The 24,671-nt window shown below is 32.9% G+C and overlaps 1 protein-coding gene across 1 annotated transcript; it reads left to right on the forward strand.

The window, feature by feature from the left end:
* Positions 1-821: 821 nt before the first annotated feature.
* LOC114326974 (fibroblast growth factor receptor substrate 2) lies at positions 822-23,776 on the forward strand. The gene is made up of 5 exons (XM_028275466.2): positions 822-985; positions 16,707-17,023; positions 17,777-18,152; positions 20,011-20,236; positions 23,318-23,776. Exons 2-5 carry the CDS (start codon positions 16,708-16,710, stop codon positions 23,480-23,482), a joined length of 1,083 nt encoding a protein of 360 aa, XP_028131267.1. The 5' UTR covers positions 822-985; position 16,707; the 3' UTR covers positions 23,483-23,776.
* The last annotated feature ends 895 nt before the right edge of the window (positions 23,777-24,671 follow it).

Here is a 24,671-nt window from a genome sequence, read left to right on the forward strand (position 1 = left end):
AAAGTTTGCTAAAATTTTTGGTACTAACTTTTATTGCTATCTATTACTATAGCGGATCTACTGAGCTTTATCACACTAATCAATCGCCCCGTATATTTTATCTTATTACTTCTGCTACTGTTAATCACGAATTTTTGTCTCTTATCTTTTTCATACTGTTTTAGAATGTTGTTAAACTCATTAAAAGAACTAAATAATTGTCCACACTCCATATCGTTAATTTAAAAAAAAAACCTAAACAAGTAAAAAATAAGGAAACTCTTTACAAATCAATATTATCTAAAGTGTAAACATAACGCGATTAGACAAATTCTAACCACACTCTGACACTCGCGATACTTACAGATACTTAATATAGTCTGTTCGCTAAACTCAGACGCAACTTTCTAGATATTTTAGTCGGTAATTTTGCCAATTTTAGCAAAATTGGCAAAAAATAATTTTTAAATAGTTAATGATCACTAAATATTTAGTAATTTTGCCAATTTTTGCAAAATTGGCAAAAAACAAAAAAAATATCGACTAAAATCACTAGCCAGTTGCGTCTGAGTTTAGCGAACCGACTATACCACAGCATACGCGCGGCTCAAATTAGCGTGTACAAAAAAACCCAGTCATAGTACACGCTAAATAATGACGTCACTGACTTGATGACGTTTAAGCGTGTATCTAACTTTTTTATTTGCGTACACGTTAGCGTGTACCTAGACACAGCGTAAATTGAAATACAAATGACACCAAAAACTATTGTATTTTTTATTTGATTTTTGTTTTGTTCAGACAAAGTTCAGTCCAGTGATGTGGGAGAGAAGATTTGACATTTGACAGCAACTGTCAGATGCAACAATGTCACTGTCACTATAGAAAGATATTTTTGCAAACATTTCCAAGAAATATTAATTAATTACCAAAACCAAAGATAATGTATATAATAAAGATGTGATTACATACTATTAATATCAATTTAACAAATTATAGACGTGAGGTAAGTAATCCTTCACGAATTCACTTAGGTTTTTGTTTATAAATAGGGCGTCTAACAAAAGTAAATAAATATTGAATGGATATAAATAATGCCTGAAGGATGTCTTCATGATTTCGAATATAAAATTCAATTTTTATTTTAAATAGGTATATTGTTTTTTCGCCTTTACTTTATTTATAAACAGTTAAAGTTGTTAAACTAGTATATGTCAACAAATTAATAATGACATAATAGTCTGTTAATGATGAATTGCTGCTATACAATTTAATGCCAGCATAATATTAGTTTAAAGTTGAATAACAATTTATATTTTATTACCCCTGACTCATACGCAAAACATTTCAACACATTTTCTTTTGTTTAGAAGCATTGTAGCTTAAATATGTAGCTTTTGTTTTATCAATTAAATGTATTGTAAGCATGCAATTTTAAAATAGAAACTATTAGGAATATCTAAACATAGAAACAAATGGAATAGCAAGTCACAACAAGCATTAAAAAAAGTGGTATAAAGGGGCTGACAATAGTCTTTTAACATCAATCAACAAAAACATTTTAAATACCTATATGTACTTAAATGAAATGTAAAGATGGATACAAGTAAACAACTTAAAAAATTCTAGATTTTTTTCTATTTCTCAATGTAAATTCTATTTCTAATTTTTTTTTAGCTAAAGGTTGTCAATTGTTTACATTACTATTACTATTAACAACAATACAAGGTACAGTTACAGTCATTGAATAGTTTACAGGCTTACATATCTAGGAGCCGATTTTTAAAATTTTTACCTCATTTATATGCACCTTTTAGGTCAAAGTGACGTTGCCAGTGGTGTACCTAGCTAGAATAGGTTGATTAAAATTAAAAAATCTAAATATTTTACAAAATTTAACAAAATGGAAAGTATAGAAAGAAGTTTTTTGAATAAAATGGATTATGGTCTTAATAACGAAAATAAAGAAGTCTGGTTTTAAAATATGCATTTTATTTTAAATCTATTTTATATTAAATAATGATAAACAATGATAAATAATAAAAAAATAGTTAATATTTGGTGGAAGCCCCATTCTTCTCAATACAACTTTGCAGTCTTCTGTTCATAGATAGCACCAATCCCCTCATGTTATAGTTAACAAGCTCTTCCCATGCCTGCTCAATTGCTTCCCATAATTCAATTCTGTTCCGTGGTCTAAGGTTTCTTTCATTTAGTTTCTTTGTTAATTTTGCCCACACATTTTCGACAGGGTTAAAGTCTGCACTACGGGACGGCCACGGAAGAACATTAACATCAGTTTCTTCTAGCCATTCTCGAACAATTCTACTCGTATGCACCGGGCAATTGTCATGTTGGAAGATGAAGTCGTTGTTGGGGAATCTCTGGATCACCGATGGCAACATTGTATGCTCAAGAATATGTTTGTAATGTAATCCTGTTAACTTCTCTTCTACATGATAACAAACGCCCGGGCCTTCAGCACTTATCCATCCCCATACATTGACCGAGAATCCTCCACTATTTCTTAAATGATGCGTATATTGTTCATCATACCTTTGATTTCTCGGCCTATAAACTCTTACCCAACCATTGCTATATGACTGAAATACTTTTTCATCGGAAAATGCAACCCTAGACCAAAAATTCTCATCACGGTTTATAAATTCATTACAAAATTCAACTCGTCTCCTCTTGTGATCCTCAGTCAAAAAAGGTTTCCTTGCAGCTGCACAATTTAGCAGTCCACTTGCTTTAATTCTTCTATGTGCAGTGCGAATACTGCCTGGAAACGCTGTCTCTTCTCTTGCTTTTTGAGCTGTGACAAAAGGAGATTCTCTCAAATAATCTACTAACATCTCATCCTGTTGATCTGTGGAGATCTTCTGCCCTCTTGAACCGCCCAACCGTGCTATAGAGTGAAAATTATCCCATCTTTGTTTGATCTTCCATATGCACATATGGCTCACGTTCAAATCAGCAGCAACTTGCCTTAGTGACCAACCTTCTTCGAGTTTGGCAATTGCTCTTGCTTTTTGCGCATCATTCAAATGTATTCTAACCATTTTGGAGGAGTTTGATATACTTTTATTTTATTTTTGAACACTCACGAAAGTTTTGACAAGCATTGACTTTTTGAAATTTTTTGACTTTGACATTTGTCAAATCCGTATGACACTGTAATTTTACAGTATTACAATATAAAAAGTAAGGTGTACTATTCAATGACCGTAACTGTACATGGATGTATGTAATACATAAATAATGAGTGGATGGTTTCAGGTCTCTAAAAAGTCATTCAGTTCTCATTGAGGGATATATTGTGAATTTCCGTGATAGGCTTAAAATTTACTATTATTATCTGATACTCTAATTGCAAAAACTCTGCTTCATCAGACATTGATGTTCTTTTGTCATCTTTTGAGAGTCTAGGTAGACTATTGAACAGTAGCAGATCTGCGGGGGTGGGGGAATGGGGAAATATTCCTCAAGGTCCAAAATATATTAGCTGACATGAAACTTACACCACAAACAGACAAATTCAACCTAATAAATCCGTTAAATTAATATAGTTTGAAGTTTATGTTTTTTGTTTTATTGGAACACCCCTAGTGGCGATGCGTGACTTTTTCTAAAGTGTTACCAAAACCAGATGTAAAAAAATCCTATTTAAAAAAATATTTTTAACCTCCCAAGTATAAGTTTTTGTTTTCAATCCTGTGGGATAAAATTAAACAAACCACTATTCCCAAATTATATGTATGTAATTATGTATAGGTATGTAACAAGTATAACAATAAATAATAAACAAACTAAACATATTATTCTACATTAACATAAAAAAATGAACAAGTAGGAAAAGAACAGATGTTGAAAACTATTGTTTATATTTTAATTCTTCCATTTTCAATAATATCATTTTTTTCTTTAAAATAATATATAAAAAAATATACATGTATGTAGAATGACTTTTCAAGTAGTTGATCAATTACGCAATACGTAGCAACGCTCTTCCTATCCATGTTTAAATGCACGCACACTGTAATCTGTAATAGGTACTAAACATACTAAACCAACGTTTTACCAATCTTCAAAATGGTAACAATACTGATATGCACCGCATGCCCACGTGCCTGCGTGCCGTCTCTAGACCCGTCGGTCCTTCAAAATTTTCAGAGCTAGTCCCAAGCGATGGCGAGGTTTCTCCTGCGTTACAGTTACCAGTGCCAGTATTGGTAACGGCATATGATAACGTGTCGTTTATTCACATATCTCGCCAATATTTTCGTGCGTCTAGTTGGGTATTTACTGAATTAGGTACTATAACAAGTATTTCTGTTGGTAAAAAATATAAATGGAATGATTTCGTAGTAGTCATAAAATATTTATTTGCAAGATTTGTAACTGTTACCAATGGTAACAGTGGTACCCCCGAGGACTTAGGGTCACACACACTTAGCTATATTTTTTTTGTACAGACATATCGGTGGTTGAATCTTATACGTAGATATACATGTGCAAATCAGAACTAAAGCAGATGGACATAAGGTCATGTGAATCTTAAATAGGTTGAAGTTTGATATGTCTGTACAAAAAAATACAGAACATTAAAAATGTAGTTACGTTTGTGTGACCCTAAGCCCCCATATTGAAAATTGCAATAGGTACTTTTTCAGAATTTAGTAGGTACTGGCCTTCTTACTGAATCTAAATCTAAATGTTTCTTGGTTCCCTCCAAATCATTGGTATTTCAAACTACATGTACTTTGTCTTTCCTTTGGCATTGTAAAAAAAAATTAAAGCATGTTTTACATACCGTAAAATGGGGTGTAGTTGACCGTTTTTCAACTTCAACTAAAGATATTTTCTAGATAACAAAATAAAATGTATCATATATTTTTGCATAATATGTGTATAAGTCTTAACTTTAATTTTAGTAGAAAAAACAACGGGTGTTTTAAAAAACCAAACTTGGAAAAAATAAATTGTTTCTTTGGTCAACTTCACCCCGAACAGGGTGAAGTTGACTGTCTATGGTTTTACTTAATAAAAATGATTTTTAGTTAACTGGGGTGAAGATAAACACACTAAAAAGATTTTAAATTACAATAAACCTTTTAATCAACTTTTTATTGCATAAAGAAAGTTACTTATTTAAAATTATATGCAGACAAGTCCAAAACAAAACACAGTTCGCCCCTTCGGCAAATTTTTGGCGCATTTAATACTTTTTTATGTTACCTAGAGGAACATTTTCTTCGTCAAGAATATCAGGCCATATAAATTTTCCCAATTTTGTGAGTTTTAGGAACTTAACATTAGCTTCATCATCTTTAATCACTGAAATTCGCACAGGAAAAACTAGGGGTGGAGGTGTGTTAATTGCTGTTAAAAATGACATAAGTGCGCAGAAAGTGATAATCCCTGATTGTGAAGTAGAACAAATTTTTGGTATCACTGAAAATTAATAATAACTGCATAGTTATGGGTGGAGTTTATATCCCTCCTGCATCCGACCTAAATGTATACATGTTACATTGCAGTTCAGTTGAATATGTTATGGAGAAGTGTGGAAACTTGGTACTGTGTGGTGATTATAATTTACCTAATGCTTCCTGGAGTAATGACAACTTTGGATTAAATGTTGAATGTCCTGATGACTCTCCTGCTGTATATTTGGCCAATTCTTTTGGTTATTTTAACATGTTTCAAATAAACACTTTACCTAACAGTCGTAATGTCTTTCTAGATTTAGTATTTACAAATTTAAACAATGTTGATGTAGTTATTCCACTTGATTCGCTATTTGATAATAGTATCCATCATTCGCCTATAGTTGTAGAATTAACTGGTTTTGAAAAGCATTATCAACTGAACTACGAGGAATTTTATTATGATTTTAAAAATGCAAATTATGTCGGATTAAATGATTACTTTGCAAGTATTAATTGGGACTTACTTTATCAGATGATGTGAATTACAGCTTAGCAGTATTTTATGATTTTATGTATGCAGGTTTTGACTTATTTGTTCCAATCAAAAAATTTAAAACAAGTTCGTTTCTGATTTGGTTTAATGGTAAATTAAGGAAGTTGATATATTTAAAAAAGAAAATACATAAGCAGTATAAATTATTTGGTAGAAGGGATGATTATTTAAGATTTTCTCAGTTAAGAGATGAATGTAAACAAGTCTCCTCTCAATATTATACCAACTATTTGAATAATATTGAGAATGGGATTCTATCTAATCCTCGACATTTTTGGAAGTATATCAATAATAAACGTAAAAGTTATAATCTGCCATCTAATATGTCCTACGGTGATAGTACAGGTGATAATGCTCAAGACGTAGTTAATTTATTTAGTAAGTTTTTCTCAACTACATGTTCTAATTCTAAAGTTAATCAGATCCCAATTTTTAACTATCAGCAGAGTGTAAATGTGAATAATTATAGTATTGGGCTCTCAGACATAATTGATAGTGTTTTAAAGATGCCTTGCAAATTATCGCTTGGACCAGATTGTTTGCCAGCTTATGTTCTCAAGCATTGCATTTTTACTCTCGTAAAACCTATCTGCTACTTATTTAATTCCTCATTGAGTACTGGCATCTTTCCTGATTTTTGGAAAACTAGTTATTTAACACCAATTTTTAAGTCTGGTAATAAAAATGATGTTGAAAATTATCGAGCGGTTTGTAACCAATCTGTATTACCCAAACTTTTTGAGTGCCTTGTAAATAACTTTTTGACATGGAATTGTAAAGATATAATTGATGTTAGACAACATGGCTTTTCTAAAGGTAAGTCTAAATGCACAAACTTAATATTGTATACTAATTTCATTGCTAATTCAGTTGAACAGAAGGGTCAGGTTGACGCTATCTACACAGACTTCTCTAAGCCTTCGATAGAGTTAACCATGATCTGCTTATTGCTAAATTAAAAGGCTATGGATTTGGAGGTAAAATAATTGAGTGGATAGGTAGTTATATATCTGGTAGATGTCAGTATGTTAAATATGGAAACTGTTTATCTCAACGAGTATCTGTAACCTCAGGAGTTCCTCAGGGGTCTCATATTGGGCCTCTCTTATTTAATATATTTGTTAATGATATATCCTCAGTGATTAAAAATAGTAATTTTCTAATGTTTGCTGATGACCTTAAAATATTTCGAATAGTAAATAACCTAGTTGACGCCTCTTTGTTACAGAATGATATTAAAAGCTTAGCTAGTTGGTGTGAGGTAAACATGCTATACTTAAATATAAAAAAATGTTTTAAAATTACTTTTGGAAGATCAAGAGAGTTTGTAAATTATGATTATTGTATAAATAATGTACCATTAGAGGCACGTCATAATATTAAGGATTTAGGAATAAATTTTGATTCTAAATTAACTTTTAAATATCACATTAACGAAACTTCAGCTAAAGCTTTAAAAATGTTGGGATTCATTCTAAGAAACTGTAATCAGTTTTCAGTACAAACTTTAAAAATGTTATACTTTAGTTTAGTTGGATCAGTTTTGGAGTATGGTTATGGTTCTCTCATTTGGTCTCCTTCATATTATAACAGTGACATCTACAGTATCGAGAGAGTTCAGAATAAATTCTTGAGGGTATGTGCTTACAAGATTGGTTTTATTAGAGAACAATACACATATGATGATATACTGTCAATACTAAATATCTCACCACTACATCATAGAAGGTGTCAAGCGGATTATTGTTTCCTTTTTAAGATTATAAATGGATATGTTCAAGATCCAGAGTTACTAAGTTTAATAAGTTTTAATGTTAATACTAGAAGAACTCATAACACTGAGATTTTCAACATTCCATTCCACACTACAAATTATGGTCAAAATGAACCCATTAAAAGAATTTTACGAACTGCCAATGAGCACAGCAATAGTTTAGAGTTACTTGGAATATCTATAGCAACATTTAAGAAATCAGTTGAGAGATTTTGAGCATTATATAACTTAATAATAACTTAAGCTACTACTTTTATTGAATTTTGTTTAATTTTAATTTTGGTTTTTTTTAACGCAACCTATTGAACCTATGCTTTGTAAAGGTTGACGTCGTATTTTTGTAAAAATGGTGTATCCGTAAAATAAATAAATAGAAATTTGTCCTACAAAATGTTTAATATTCGTCTTAGTTTGATATTCTATTAAAACCCATGAATTTGTTTCTATATTCTATATTATTAATGTGAAAATATTCTGTCTCTTCAGCAATATTACTTTGAATGTCTGCAAGTTCATGATTTTCTTATCCTTATGCGTATACACCCTCGGCATTTTACAAATTTATTTTCGATAAGTAGGTAATTATTTTTAAAAATATTTTACGCGTCAGCTCCCGTCCGCATTTCAAACTACGAATTCAATAAAGCAGCGTCGATTCAATGTAGGTCCTGCAAGTTTTGACCTGATGGACATCTTCACTACGGCAGTCAACTTCGCCCCAAATTTAAGCGAAAAGTGCATAAGTTGACAAATTTGAAGATTGTGACGAAACTTAAAAGTTCATTCAAAATTAGTAACTGGTATTTTTATCTACAGTTAATGATTCGTTGAAATATTACCAACAGTTGCCAATAACATTTTTAGTATAATGATTTTTATAACAAAGTTTAAGAATATTCATTTTCTTACAAATTAAGTTAATAATTTCGAGGCCGCGTTTTTGGTATATACAAGAAAAAAACTCTTAATGTTTACATAAAATATGTTCAACATACATTTACAATGAACAGAATTAGCATAAAATTTACTAATATTAATAACCAAAAAAAAATAAGCATGTTGGAATCATTTTCGAACTTTTCAGTCAAATTCACCCCAGCAGTCAACTACACCCCATTTTACGGTACCAAATGTGAAGCCCAAGTTTTATCTTGTTTTCTCAAGTAGATGCAAAAATGGGTCGGATAAGTTTATTTTACAAGGTCAAAAACTGTTTCTGTTTTTTTTTTCTCAAAATTTATTCACCACATCATTATCATCCAGTCTTCTGTATCCAAATTTAAACATAGGCCTCCCCTAATTTCTTCCAGTTCTGTAGGTATTGGGTTTCTTGCAGCCAATTCCCAGCGATTGTGTTGACATCGTCAGTCCATCATATAGGTGGTCTACCTCCGCTTCTCATTTTTGCTAGTGGTCTCCATAATGTAATTTGTTGGCTCCACCTCCCACCATTCATTTTTGCCACATGCTCCATCCAATTTCCATTATATACTGTCATGATTTGCCCAAGTGTGTGGTTATAATATTTATTTTAAACTTCTCTCTACTTGGACTTATCTTTTTTAAACAAATAAATATATCTCAGGGCTCTTTTACTAATTAAAACAAAACGTGGCTTCAAAGTATTTTTTGCTAGTTGTCTTTGAGGAAAGGGATATACAATAGGAAAATAAATTTACAGCAAAATTATGAAATTGCAAAGCAAATGTTAAATTTTAAAATCAATCAAATATTATAAGTAAAAAATATCAAATAAACATATCGAGGGCTGAGAACAATAAGGTTCCAAGCTCCATTTCATAAATTTTTCAGGAGACAAATTTCTAATTTTAACGTATCATAACTTCGTTATTTGAAGGACTGTAAATCTTAAAATTATTTTATACTACAGTGTGGTAAATTGTGATAACGCCTCATGTTAGATAATGTCATAAGTAAGATTCTAATGTGCAATGTTGTAACATATTTACTGACGTTTGTAGTGTATTTGAAACCTTATTGCACTATAAGCCTTGTACTTGGAACCTTATGGAATTATAAGATAAACATTTCACAAAAAATTTTAAATTTTACAAAAATTGTTAGTGCAATTGGTGAAATAAATTTCAAAATAAAAAATCCCGGATGCCCTCTGTTTTTTTTTAATTTTTGGTATTGTTTTAATAAAATTTTTTGGAAAGTATGGTATGCAGCAAAATAAACAGTACTGAAATTCGTATGCCTCAAATTTGTATGTGTCAGGCACCGAAACGTACTGAGTGGTTTCCGAACGTCATTATAACGTATGTGAATGTCGTGATAATGTTAGGTGCTTCAGAATGGTTCTCAGTTTTCCAGAAAAAAATTTTGTTGTGAAGTACCATTTTCGGTCATACGGAAAAGGTTATGAAAACTGTTCAAGCTTAAAATTAACAATGGTTTCAACAGGACGGGATAACCTGTCACACTGCCAGGAAGTCTCTTCGAATACTGCGTGATTATTTTGGGAGTTGACACTCACCAGAACTAACGCCACCAGATGCGTACATATGGGGAATGTTGAAGGAGTCAGACAGATCCATCATCAGCCATTTCGGAAATTCGGACTAGAATTAAAGATTTTTTCGTGCCAGAGGCAGTGGCGGATCTAGAATTTGCTTGGGAGGGGAAATTTGCCTTAGGGGGGAACTTCCAATGAAAAACCAACAAAAAGACATAAAAAGATAAACTCAGATTAGATAAAAGGCATAAATAATAAGCTACAGTTGAGTCCGTGAGTCTTTACCCGTGCGTCATCATTTAAAGCATACGAAATAAGTCGGAAATCTATTTCACGCAACAACAACTGACAGAAAGTGGCTACTGTTCCGATTACGGGTTTTATTATAAAATTTGACGTTATCAAATATATAGAATGTCAAATGTGTTTTGCATCAAAATTTTTGTGCAGAATTACAGCTACATTTGAAGTAACTTAATAAATTCTTTTATTATTATTGATTAATAAATAAATAAACAATTTATAAAAAAATTCAATAACATATTTTATTTTTGTTAATTTATTCACTTTGACGGAAATCTAAACACAATCATTTCTTTACTGCGTGAATAACGTTAGCTTTGTATGTTTTAAATATTAAATGCCAAGATATAATTATTTACCTTACAATTTCAAAGCCCAATATAAAATTAGTTGTGAAAACAACTGTTTGTGTAATATAAAGAAACTTCAAAAGGCAAAAATTCGACAAAAACCCCAAAAAATTCAACTGACTGACAACCACAAAAGTAAACAAAGCAGAAACGTCAAACAAATTGTGCTTAAAATATGAAAACATACCGAATCGTCTTTTTTTGTACCTATCTCTTTTCAATGCACTGAGTCTAGATGGTTCATAAAAATAACATGTGTTTTTACTTAATAACAAACGGCAGCTGGTTTGTCATGAGTTTCATGCGTGGAAGAGAATGATGCTAGATATAAAGTATGTGTTTTATCTCGCCAGGTATTAATGACGCACGGGTAAAGACTCGCGGACTCAACTGTATATGCATTAAGTTCCCTTAATTTTCCTAATTAGCGTGTTTTTGGGTTGAATTGGTATATCTGTGGTTTTGGTTTTATGTCCATATTTGCTTTTAGCTAATATATTTTGATGTTTGAACAATTTTCTTTCTTTAATTTTGGACCTTGTTAGGGGGGGGGGGGAATTTCCTCATTATCTGCCCCGTAGATCCGCCACTGGCCAGAGGGCATCTTTAACATTTGTTTTATCGGGAACGTACGTCGTCGTGAATAATGTTTGTAAGGCTATATCATGGATACTAGATAATAACCATAAAAAATTAAATATTCATTTCAGTACTGTTTATTTTGCCGCATACTATAGTAAGTATAAAAATTAGTTTAATATTTAAACAAAATACAAATAAACTGTTAAAAGTATATTTATTTCGTTAAAATCATATAATAGAAGTATAACTTCTTATGTGCGTGCAAAGTACAGACACATTCTTTTTTTTTAATTTTTGTTTTATTAAAATTTTTTAGAAAGTAGTAAGTATTAAAATTAGTTTGATATTTAAATAAAATACAAATAAACTGTTACAGTGGCGCACCTAGTAGAATTTCCCTTGGGGGGGGGGTTTGGCTTGGTCACCGAAATTTTTTTGTATTGTTTGTGAAAGACAAGTTACATTTTCCTACTACTCTTTAAATATTTTTTATAAGCGCTGAGGGGGGACAAACCCCCCTGGGTACGCCACTGAAAATATATTTGTTTCGTTGAAATCATAATATAATAGAAGTATTACTTCTTACGTGGGTACAAAGTACATATATTCTTAATTTTTCTAAAGTACTTGTCCCTGGGAACCTTTTGCCTGAACCTGAAAGTATTTCACGTACTTGAAACCTTATTTCGTACTTGAAACAACCGATTTTGTACAAAATGTCGCTTGGAACCCTATTGCTCTCAGCCCTTGATATACCATATACAATGATCAGAATAATAAGAAAATCAAACATCCATCAAATCATGCACCCAAAATTATCAATAAAGATTATTTTAAACTTATATCCAAATCAATGATTTCTCAATTTTAGTGATTCAAGATAAATTATAATTTATTTTAATTCTCAATAAAAAACCAACAAAACGAATAACTAGGTAGTCGTGATTGATAGTCTCTGTTTACTAAAATGACAAAACTAACCTTTTGTCCCCAAAATTGCTGATTTCACCTCACTCTCCTTTGATTGTGACTTGTCCACCTTGCTGGTACTTTTCAGTTTTTCCAAATACTCGTGCTAACTCCTCTGCTCCAAATCTTAACTACATAAACAACTCCTTCTCTCCAGACACAAGGATATCTCAACTAATCGACATGGTCTATTATAAAACTATACATCTGTTTATTTCTTACAGCATGTCAGTTATTTCTTCAATTTCTGCTGTCTGCTACCACAGTTGGAACTCTTTCCATAAACACCAACACAACTTTTCACAACATATACTTTTTATAAAACTTGGCTAATTAGCACCGTTGTCTCAGCAAAACTGTAGTGTTCTCGCCCGGTATTCAAATCACAACAATCTTTCTTTCTGTGGCAAAGCTCCATCCAATCCTAAAACCTCCCTCACTCTTTTTCAACCAATCAGAACGTACCACCATCCAAACAAATTTTACTGTCCTCACAAAAACCCAACTTTCTACTAGCAAAAATCCGTAAGTTATTCTTACTAAAGACAAATTAAACATTTTCAATTTCTAAGGAAAAAAGGATAATTACCTACCCTCGATAACAATTCACTATTCGCGGTGTGCAAGTACTTGGAAAGGGAAACGAGAAACGACCGTGCGCGAGTCGCGGAGAAATATTGCAACTATCTTAAATAATTCATATTGTCAATTGAAATTGTCAAATTGACGTATATTTCATACCTTCTGTCATTGACTTAGAAAAATTATATATTGCTCCACAATATTGATATGATATGCAATTATTATATAAAGGTAAATTTAATTAATTGTATTTTGCTTGCAATACTGCATTTTAATAACGGATTTTATTTACTACATACAATTGTTTACGTTTGCTAAACATAACCTGCATCTTATTTTTTTCTTCTTATTATTTTTTTGGACTATGGTCTTGACAATTATCCAGCAACCAGGACTAATATAATTGGCCAATATAATTAAAAGTGCGAATAAAAGTACAGAGCGTAGAAATAGAGGTCGCTTTGCCGAACTTGCACGGTCCCAATACCTACGCTTTTATCTAATTCTAGTCTTTTTTCGTGGTACTCCGTACAATAGAAAGTTCCACGTCAATTTCTGTTTACAAAATTTGTTTATCAAACTAGCCGGTAGAAAAACCAATATATTGTTTTTATGTGGGAATGTGTTTACCCGAATGCGATTCACTAATTCCGAAAAACACTTTCTATATCTAAGGCTTAATAGTACAATATACAGGGTATTGCGATGTTTGTTGGTCGGTGATTTGATTTTTGTCTTAATATTTTCTGTTTTATTTATGAGAAATATGAAAACCGTAATAATACATTCACCACATACAAAATAATATAAAATAACTACTCATAGTTAAAGCATGCAATCTAAGCCCGACCGCACATCAAAGAAACATGAAACGTAAATTACGTTTCATGGAAATAAACCACTGCTAAACAAATATACGTCCGGCCATTTATGAAACTCTCCGAAAATAAAAATGTGTCATGAGCATGAATCACACTCGTTTCATTGGTAGGCGGACTTTGAGATTTGTTTAGCAGTGTTTTAGTTTCATGAAACATGTTTTTCGTTTCATGTTTCATGTTTTTCGTTTCATGTTTCTTTGGTGTGCGGCTTGGCTTACAATCTCAATACTTAACACTGTTGAAAATGAACAAAAACTGATATCACAAATTCATTTATGGTACTTATGGCAAACTGAAACTCGTAATAGTCCAATCAACAGCCATTGTCTCGTGGAATTTTGAGAACCAAGGTCGATTTCCTTAAAAATTTGGATTTAGGTAGTAATTATAACCTTTGTCCAAATCTACCCTATGCCGAACTGCGCTTTTGTTCTGGGGGTGAAAACAACCCCATCTAGCGGATGAACATTTGTTAATCAAAATAACTATGGAAATCGATAGAGTGACCAATTCTGAGTAAATTTGGTTCTATAAATTTTTTTTGCAAAATTTACACTTTCCAAGTTATTTACGATTGAAACTATGCATTTTTCATTGAAAAATCTCGCGTTTTATAACGGTTTTTAATGAATAACTTAAAAAAAATTAATTTTATAGAAAAAAATTATCAAAAACAAAAATGTAGCTAATAAAAAAACAAAGAGATTCGTGTCTAAAAGACCCATGTAAACTCAATAACGACTGAGTTATTGCTGTTTAAAGGATGGTTATTTTCGAAGAACATCGAAATGGAGAACCTTTAATCTCAAATAACTCGAACGTGGTGCAATTTTTTGGGGAAACTTAATGTTTTGAATGGGGAAAAAGTATTAAATTAGCGACTGTCATCGCTTCGGCGAAATAAATTTTTGAAGTGAAAACTTCTTTAGGGACGTTGTGCACTTTTTAGATGGGGAAAAAGCATTAAATTAGCGACCGTCATCGCGACCGTCGTTGCTACAGCGAAATAAATTTTTGAAGTGAAAACTTCTTTAGGAACGTTGTGCACTTTTTAGATGGGGAAAAAGTATTAAATTAGCGACCGTCATTGCTTCGGCGAAATAAATTTTTGAAGTGAAAACATTTTTAGGGACGTGGTGCACTTTTTGAAAATGGAAAAAGTATTAAATTAGCGACCGTCATCGCTTTGACGAAATACATTGTTAAAGTGAAATCTTTTTAGGGACGCTGTGCACTTTTTGAAAGGAGAAAAAGTATTAAATTAGGGACCGTCATCGCGACCGTCATTGCTTCGGCGAAATAAATTTTTGAAGTGAAAACTTCTTTAGGGGCGTGGTTCACTTTTTGAAAGGGAAAACAAGTATTAAAGTAGCGACCATAATCGCTTCGGCGAAATAAATTTTTGAAGTGAAAACTTCTTTAGGGATGTTGTGCACTTTTTTGAAGGGGAAAAATACTGAATTTGCGACCGTCATCAATTCGCCGAAATAAATTTTGTACGTATATATATAATAATTGTGTATGTATACATAAATAGCATACAGTGGCGGCTCGTGATTTTTACAATAGGGGAGGCTATACCTAACTGTAAAATATCTAGACAAATTTGTACTAGCAAAAAAAATCCGCCAAAAAAATCTAATTTAAGGCCCCATTTTTTTGAGCATTTTTTATTTACATTTTATAATATCATCATAATTCACAATTTCATAATATTATATTTTAAAAATAGTTAGTCTAATTGTAAAAGTGTATTACCAAAGTTTGTGTCGTTTATTTGTTAACAATTCTATCTCTGTAAGTAGATATGCATATCAAAATAAATACAGATTTGAAGTTTTGCAGTCCATTCAGGTTGAAGGTTCACATTTTTTAAGATACTCAACTGAATTTTTTTTATTCTAAAAGCGGCCTACTGCGAATCCAAAAACACGGTAAATTACCGATATTTTGCTTTGCATTACAGATATCGGGAAAAGGTACCACATACCAAATTTCATCACAAAATTCGCACTTTTAGTTTTTTCATTATTTGTAATCAAGATCCTAAAACCTCAGAGGAGGCTACTGGCCGATTAGCCGCCCTTGCCCAATCTCCGGGCAGCGTGTGCGTTAAGCGATAATGCAGCTCTAAGGAGACCGGATCTCCTTAAACTACCATGCTTAAACGCTGCTGGGCTGCGCGGAGCATTAGCAAGTGAGATTTTCCGGCCAGCAGCCTCCTCTGCGATTTTAAGATGCTGACTACAAATAATGAAAAAACTAAAAGTGCGAATTTTGTGATCAAATTTGGCATGTGGGGTTAGAATATTATTTGCAATAACTTGTTCAAATAATTTTTTCCGATATCTCTAACGCGAAGCAAAATTGCAAAGTAAACAAAACAGTGTAGCACATGTAAAACATTTATGGGGAGGCTAAGCCTCCCTTGCCTCCTCTGACCAGCCGCCACTGATAGCATAGGACGTACGCAACGCCTATATAATATTAGGTATAACACTTATTTTTGGATGGGGAAAATGCATTGAGCTCGCGACCGGCATCGCTATGTCGATATATTAGTAATTTATATACTATAAGTTGAATTGGCTGTAAGTTCGACCGAAGTTCTAAAGGTTGGAGGAGGGATAGAGTGTGTACAGGAAGGCGCTTGGTTCGCCCACTTCTGTCGGCACTCCCACGAGTGCCTTAATTTTTTTTTAAATTGATCACTTTTTTGTTAGTTAATTACTTCTGTATGAATTTAGGGACAATCAATAAACAAATTATTGTCAGTACAATAAAATAACTTTAATAATATTGACTTAATATGTTTCCAGCATGAAAATGGGCTGTATAAGTAGCAAAACAGACATAAATGACAGACACCCTAATATTTTTCAAGTGACAAATGTTGATGATCAAGGAAAAAAGATAAAGTCTGGAAAATTGCAAGTAACTGAAACAGACCTAGTTTTTTACCAAAGAGGAAAGAAACCTACGAGATGGCCCCTCAGAGCTTTGAGGAAATATGGATTTGATACAGATATTTTCAGTTTTGAGTGTGGTAGGAGGTGTCCCACTGGACATGGTATATATGCTTTTAAGTGTAGAAAAGCAGAACAGTTATTTAATATTGTACAGCAATACATTTCAGGTATGTTATGTTTGTTTCATTTTATTATTTTTTTATCTATTGGATTTTATTCCATTCTTTTTTAATGATATTGTTTTTTGTAACTGGTCTATAATATAGCAATGTTGTTGTTTCGGAATATCTCTTAATATTTTCACTTATCTTCTCTTTTTCTTTCTAACTTGTATTTTAATGATCTATTTATTATATCTTTCATCCTGTTGTATTGCAAATAGCTGCAAATTTTGGTTTAAGTTATACCACTGACTTGCTATCGGATGTCTACCTCTTTTCTAACTTCTTTAACACATTCACCGCTGACTTTTCGCTAGAGTTGTTAACCAGGAGCGGCAAAAATATGTACGGCCTTAAAAATCTATAGGTTTATGTCCCCGATCGGAGTCATGCGCATCTATGCTTTGTTTTTAAACCAGGAGGAGTAAACTAAGAAGACAGATTCACACCCAGTAATGTCACTACTTCTTTTTTGGTTGATCATGTCGGCCTTCTAGGGTAATCCATAAATATTATATTATACTAATACATCGCTAAAGAGTTCTAAAAACAACTGTTTTTTATATAAAAGCAGACTAAAAATCTAAAAATTAAAGAAATAACACAGAAAACACAAAAAATCGCCGATATAACTTAATTAACCTATGAAATGCCAATAGTGTCAAAATGTCATAAAAGTCATGTTAATAGTCATTGCTAATCTTCCCCACAATTTTCTGTGGCATTTTACATTATTCATATCTATTATATGGATTTTAGGCAACGTAACAGAAGATCCAAATGTTAACCACAATGACGTCCATGCCAGCAATGGCCAAATATTAGTTACTAGAAGACCAAATTCAAATGCTCACTTCCAAGCTCAAACTGAGGGCTACCTGAATCCGGTATCAGTACCACCTGTAATAAGACCAGTTGTTGGAAATAGTCGACCTGGTTCTGTGGGTAGCAACGGTCCATTGAGCCCTACATTATCCCCTCCACCCTTAAGCGATGTATCCACTGAGCATAACAATAACAAGAGAGGCAGCTTGATACCTGAACCAACTTATACTAATAGTATAGGGGTGGAGAACAGTGTTAGTTTTCAGCAATATATGAATATGGGTGGTGCTGATACAATTGGGGATGTCAGGTATGTATATTTGTTGTTCAAACAATAATTTATTTTGGATATTTCGTGCTGAACGTTTGTGTGGTATCAAAATCACCACTATGGTGGATGCTGTATTGGATACTGGAAGAAATAGAAAAATAAGTAGTGTATCAAGTACTGAGATCTGCTAGAAGAAAGAAATACGTAGGTACTGAGAATTATTTTTCTGACCATGTTGCCCGAAAGTTTTTCAATTTTTGTCTAGCTTTGGGGAATATTCTGGTACTCAATTATTAGAGGTAGAGTCAATATTTAGACTTTTTGTGATAAAGCAGAATGTATTTTGCAATCTGTGAGAATGGTATTTGGAGAATTCAATATAACTTCAAATTATTAAGCAAGAAGTATAAAGAAATAGTCATATTTATAAAGGCGTGCAAGAAAACGGATTTTGCCGTAAGCGCTATAATTTTGAGCTTTACCGCCTTTATAGTGAACCTAGTATAGGTAGATCCATCAAAATAATAGGCTGTGCTGGTCAGGTCACTTAGAGAGAATGAACGAGATGGAGCCGTCGAAACACATTTATAACCAAAGACCTAATGGAGTGAGGTAAAGATGCAGGCCCAGAGCATGATTTAAGGACCATGTGGAAGATGACCTATGCGAGGAAGATCGGCGCAGCAAATAGGAAACATGCACATTTTTTTATTACATAATAATGTTCAGTTTTGTTTAAAAATGAGATTTTCAAAATTTCACGCTTCAAAAACTCATAATAACTTAGACAAAAACTCATAATAACTTAGAAATACAAATTTAACATCTGTGATTTAAAATAGTTCAGACGACCCGTGACGTCACATAGTTTTACTATATGTCTATGTTTATGGTTATATTTAGGTATATTCTTCTTCTCCTTCTTTAGTTTATTGGCCTTCACCTACTTGGGTATTTGGCCAGCTCATCGTCGCGGAATAAGGGAAAACTATTTATATTCTAATGACATTTATCATATGTCATTGTAAGTTTGTTGAGATTGGAGTTTGATACAGTTTTTGAAGGAAAGGAAAGAAGGTTTACTATGGAAAATAAAACTATTTTCTAAAAGTAGTTTTCAAGTTTTCTATGAATAGTTCAAACGATCAAAAACACTTGTGACATCACATAACTGTATTTTCTACTGACGTTTATAATGTCTAATTTAAAATTATATACAATTTTGTTTACTTTGTTGGTGCAGAATGTAAACATTAACCATATGACGTCACTACGCGTTTTGGGCTAGCTGCTTTAATTTGAATTTAGAATCGTCTTTAGGGGCCAAACGGAACACAAAAACAAATTTTTTATCTTTGATACATGTTTTAAATTATGTTCTGTTGTGATTTATAACATTTTTTTCGAATATAAAATTTTATGCAAGTTCCCTATAGGGCTTTTAATTCACAGTCATTTGTTTCGAGCTTCTGTCATGTGTCTAATATTAATGTATCTACGTCATACGTTATTGGTATTGCCAATGATACAAACCAAAGACGTATGACGTAGATATATTAATATTATGTGACACATGACAGAAGCTCGAAACAAATGACAATCGATGAAAAGCCCTATTGACAACGGCTGGCGATGGACAGAAACAACTGGCGAAATAGAGTGGGGAAGGTCGAGGCCAAACTAAATAGCACCACTGATGATGATGATGATGATGATAATGATGAGTATGGATTCTACTTCTACTTAGGAGAGTGTCAGTAGTAATGAATGATAGTAATATTTACATTTTTTATTTATAATCATATCCCTTCTACCGTACAATGGTGTAGGGTTAATGTTAATATTTACATTACATATTGTAAAAATGATTTTTTCCTTATACAATTGGTATTTTTAGTACATCTCATGTGTATATGAATGTCGATATGCCCCATCCTGTACCAGAAGACTTGGAAGATCGCCATTGCTATGCTAACATCGGTGTCGAAGAATTAGAAGCCCTTCGACCTCCAGATACGCCACTAGTTCCATGTGTTAATCTAGAACATCCCATTGTAGAAGAAGTAAATTATGCAGAGTTAGATTTGGACGGTGGTGGGGACGGGACTGTTAAATCACCGCAGGTAAGTTTATTTCATACATTTTTTAATCTTTTATAAATTTACTCAACTATTTTGTTGTGTGTGTTTATATGGAAAATTGAGACCCAAACATAAAAAGACAATAAAAATTCGAAAGTTACAATATTTCGGCCATGTAACGAGACATCCAGAGAGGGCTAACCTTTTACACCTCATAATATAGGCAATTATGTCCGAAAGAAGAGGCCCAGGACAAAGAAGAACATTCTGGCTCCGAGCAGTACTACCGCCGACACTCGTGCGTCGTCGGACCCTTGATGAAACCCTCGTGACGACACACTGTCGTCGTGTGCATCGAACGAGTTAAATGGTTGGCTGGTTGGCCACTGGTGTAGGGTTACTGTAGGAACATTCATTTTTGTTTTTTTAATGAAATATAAACAGATGAAATAGAGAATGTGGAAAAATCCCCTTACGAACAATTCACACATCCACCATTTCGGGCTGGGAAAAATTTTTCGAATAGAATCAAAGATCCAAACACCAGTTCTTAGAAATGTGTTTCGCCCTCTTCAACCTCTCTGGGCTCATCAGTAAAGATTCTTCTTCTTCTTCTTCTTTTATATAGGCAGTACTGCCTGTTTTTCTTCAACGGTGCCTTTCATTCTGCCCCTAAGTTGTCATTCCATCTTTTCCTTGGGCGTCCTATACTTCTCCTGCCTAACGGTGACTTGTCCCTGGCTATTCTTACTATCCTTGATTCAGACATCCTGCTTATGTGCTCATTCCACTCTTCTTTTCTGTTCTTTACCCAGGTATTTATATTGTCTACTCCACATATGCGTCTGATTTCCTCACTTCTTACCCTATCCTGTAGTCCTTTTCCAGCAATCCTTCTTAAGATCTTCATTTCGTTGGTTTCCAGATGTTTTCGTGTTTTGCTTGTATCTGGTCTTGTTTCGGCCGTGTAAGTCATAACTGGCCTAATAACTGACTTATATATTCGGGCCTTTGTTTCCAATCTTAGGTGTTTGTTTTTCCAAATTGTGTCGTTTAGGCATCCGGCCGTTCTACTGGCTTTAATTATTTGGTCTTTTACCTCTTCTTCGATATTGTTGTCGGCTGATAGATTAATTCCCAGATATTTGAAAGTCATTACTTGTTGTATAATTTGATTGTCTAACTCCAATTTGCATCTTATTGGTTCTTTGGCAATTACTAAGCTTTTTGTTTTTTGGGCTGATATTTTCATATTCATTTCTTTTGCGTTAATGTTGAACTCGTGCAATAATCTTTGTAGGTCGTCTTCGCACTCTGCTACTAACACGGTGTCATCAGCGTAACAGAGTATTTTTATCTCTCTATTGCCCATTTTGTACCCTCTTTTTTTCTTCACTTGTTTTATTATTGCATCCAATATTATGTTAAACAGTAGAGGGCTTAGTGAATCTCCTTGCCGGATTCCTGTGTTTGTTTCTATGGGTTCTGTTATTATTCCATTGACTTTCATCTCTATTTTATTTCTTACATATATGTTTTCTATCAGTTTTAAGATACAGTGGTAAATTTTTCTCATATAGAAGGTGTATCACATCTTTTAATTGGATTCTATCAAACGCTTTCTCTAGGTCTATGAAACAGAAAAAGGCTGGTTTGTTATATTCTAATGATTTCTCCGCTATTTGCCTTATCACAAAAACTGCATCGTTACATGATCTTCCACTTCTAAATCCTTGTTGTTCATCCGATATATTTATGCACGCCATTATTTTCTCCATAAGTATTTTTGTTGTGAGTTTCAGTATAGTGCTCAGTAAATTTATCCCTCTATAGTTACTGGGGTCTGCCCTATCACCTTTCTTAAATAACGCTATCATTTGAGTGGTTCTCCATTCTTCTGGAATTCTTCCTGTATTTATTATTTTACTTATAAGGATATTCAGTTCTTTGTGAAGTCTATCTCCTCCGTACTTTAAAAGTTCATTAGCTATTCCATCTTTCCCAGGAGCTTTTCGATTTTTCATCTTTTTTAAGGCGTTCTTTATATCTTCCTCTTTAATTTCTGTTTTCTCATCCGATTCTAATCGTGGTGTTTCCAGTTCTTTGTGATTAGCTGTTTGATAAAGGTTTTTTAGGTAAGTTGTCCATGTATTTGTATCAATATGTTTTACTTCTATCAATTCCTTCATCTCTGCTCTTTGACCTCTTATCATTTTCCACATTTCCCTCAGTAAAGATGAGAGGTTGAATATCTTTAGACACATTCCAATCAAAAAACAACATTCGAGACCTAGACATAGAAGGTGCGTAAATCTACGGCAAGTCCGACAATGACAGTCTCAAGTTTTAATTCGGACTTGCCGTAGATTTACGCACCTTCTATGTCTAGGTCTCGAATGTTGTTTTTTGATTGGAATGTGTCTAAAGATATTCAACCTCTCATCTTTACTGATGAGCCCAGAGAGGTTGAAGAGGGCGAAACACATTTCTAAGAGCTGGTGTTTGGATCTTTGATTCTATTCAAAAAATTTTTCCCAGCCCGAAATGGTGGATGTGTGAATTGTTCGTAAGGGGATTTTTCCACATTCTCTATTTCATCTGTTTGATTTGGTACGAGTGGTCTTCAAGCCATTAACCTTGGAACTTTTGATCACTGAGTGTGTTTCAATGATCTACATCTTTTGATTTTAAACATACATTTTACTTACTTTAAGTAATTAGGGTATTAAAACTTGAGACTGTCATTGTCAGATTTGCCGTAGATTTACGCTCCTGCTATGTCTAGGTCTCGAATGTTGTTTTTTGATTGGAATGTGTCTAAAGATATTCAACCTCTCATTTTTACTGATGAGCCCAGAGAGGTTGAAGAGGGCGAAACACATTTCTAAGAGCTGGTATTTGGATCTTTGATTCTATTCAAAAAATTTTTCCCAGCCCGAAATGGTGGATGTGTGAATTGTTCGTAAGGGGATTTTTCCACATTCTCTATTTCATCTGTTTGATTTCGTACGAGTGGTCGTCAAACCATTAACCTTGGATCTTTTGATCACTGAGTGTGTTTCAAGGATCTACATCTTATGTTTTTAATGAAATATGTTTCACTTTACTATGGTAAATTTTCAGGCGGTTCCAGAGGGCCCTAGTATAAAAGAAAAATACGTAACAATCGACTTTCAGAAAACGACAGCTTTATCACAGTCAATAAACCCCAGTATGACAGTAGAAGAAGGGTGCAGGAAAACAAGGCACAATTCTACTATCAACTACAATAGTTCAATAAGCGATTGAACCTAATCGATGGTTTGTGATGTATTTTGTATTTATTTGTCTCTAAGACAATCGATAAGGTGCGTTTTGTTTCTTTTTATATGGTTTTACGTATTAACAGTAATTTCCTACAAGTTATAGAAGTTCATGATATTATATTAATCATACACTGGCGGGCAAAAATTTAGGTCACTAGATGAATTATACACGTTTGATGCTTCGAATTTCCTAAACCTGTTGTCCGATTTAAGTGATTTTTTTTAGTATTTTATAGCTTTATTATGTAAGAATCTCAATGTGTTAATATTGTTGCTAGACAGGTAAATGTCATTTTATACTGGGTGTAACAATCATACTGTGTTTTTTCCTTTAAGTTAAGAACACTCTGAGGAATATTATAGCATAGATAAAATATTGAAATTAAAACTCAATTGTAGCCTTAGGATTTCTTAACATTTTCTTTTTTGATTCATTTGCTTATGTTGTATAATAAAAAAGTTAGGTATTTTAACAACTAGCCACGTTCTTCATCAATAAGTGCGACAAACTTTAAGAGGTGATTCTGGATGAAAAAATAATGACCGTTTTCTTTATAAACATATGTCCACAAATTCTTCATTTCCGAGATGCCGGATGTTGAATTTTTTCTTACAAACTGACGGTTTATTTGTTGCTCTAAAACCGGTTGAGATATGCAACTGAAATTTGGTAGGTTTTAAGAGGTAGTTATTGAGCATTTTTTGACATACAATTAAGAACTTTATATTCACCATTGGCGTGCATACGGGATGTATCTAAAATATTTATACCCTTGTGCACGCCAATGGTGAATATAAAATTCTTATTTGTATGTCAAAAAATGCGCAATAACTACCTCTTAAAACCTACCAAATTTCATTTGCATATCTCAACCTGATTTAGAGCAACAAATACTCTGTCAGTTTGTAAGAAAAAATTCAACATCCCGTATCTCGGAAACGAAGCATTTGCGGACATATCTTCATAAAGCAAAGAGTCATTATTTTTTCATGCAGAATTACCCCATAAAGTTTCTCGCACTTATTAAGAAACACCCTGTATCGATGAAGAACATGGCTAGTTGTTAAAGTACCTAACTTTTTTATTATCCAATGTATGCAAATGAATAAAAAAGGAAATGTTAAGAAAGTCTAAGGCTACAATTGAGTTTTAATTTCAATATTTTTTATCT

The sequence above is a fragment of the Diabrotica virgifera genome, chromosome 1 (genome assembly GCF_917563875.1).
Source record: "Diabrotica virgifera virgifera chromosome 1, PGI_DIABVI_V3a".
Lineage (NCBI taxonomy): Eukaryota > Metazoa > Arthropoda > Insecta > Coleoptera > Chrysomelidae > Diabrotica > Diabrotica virgifera.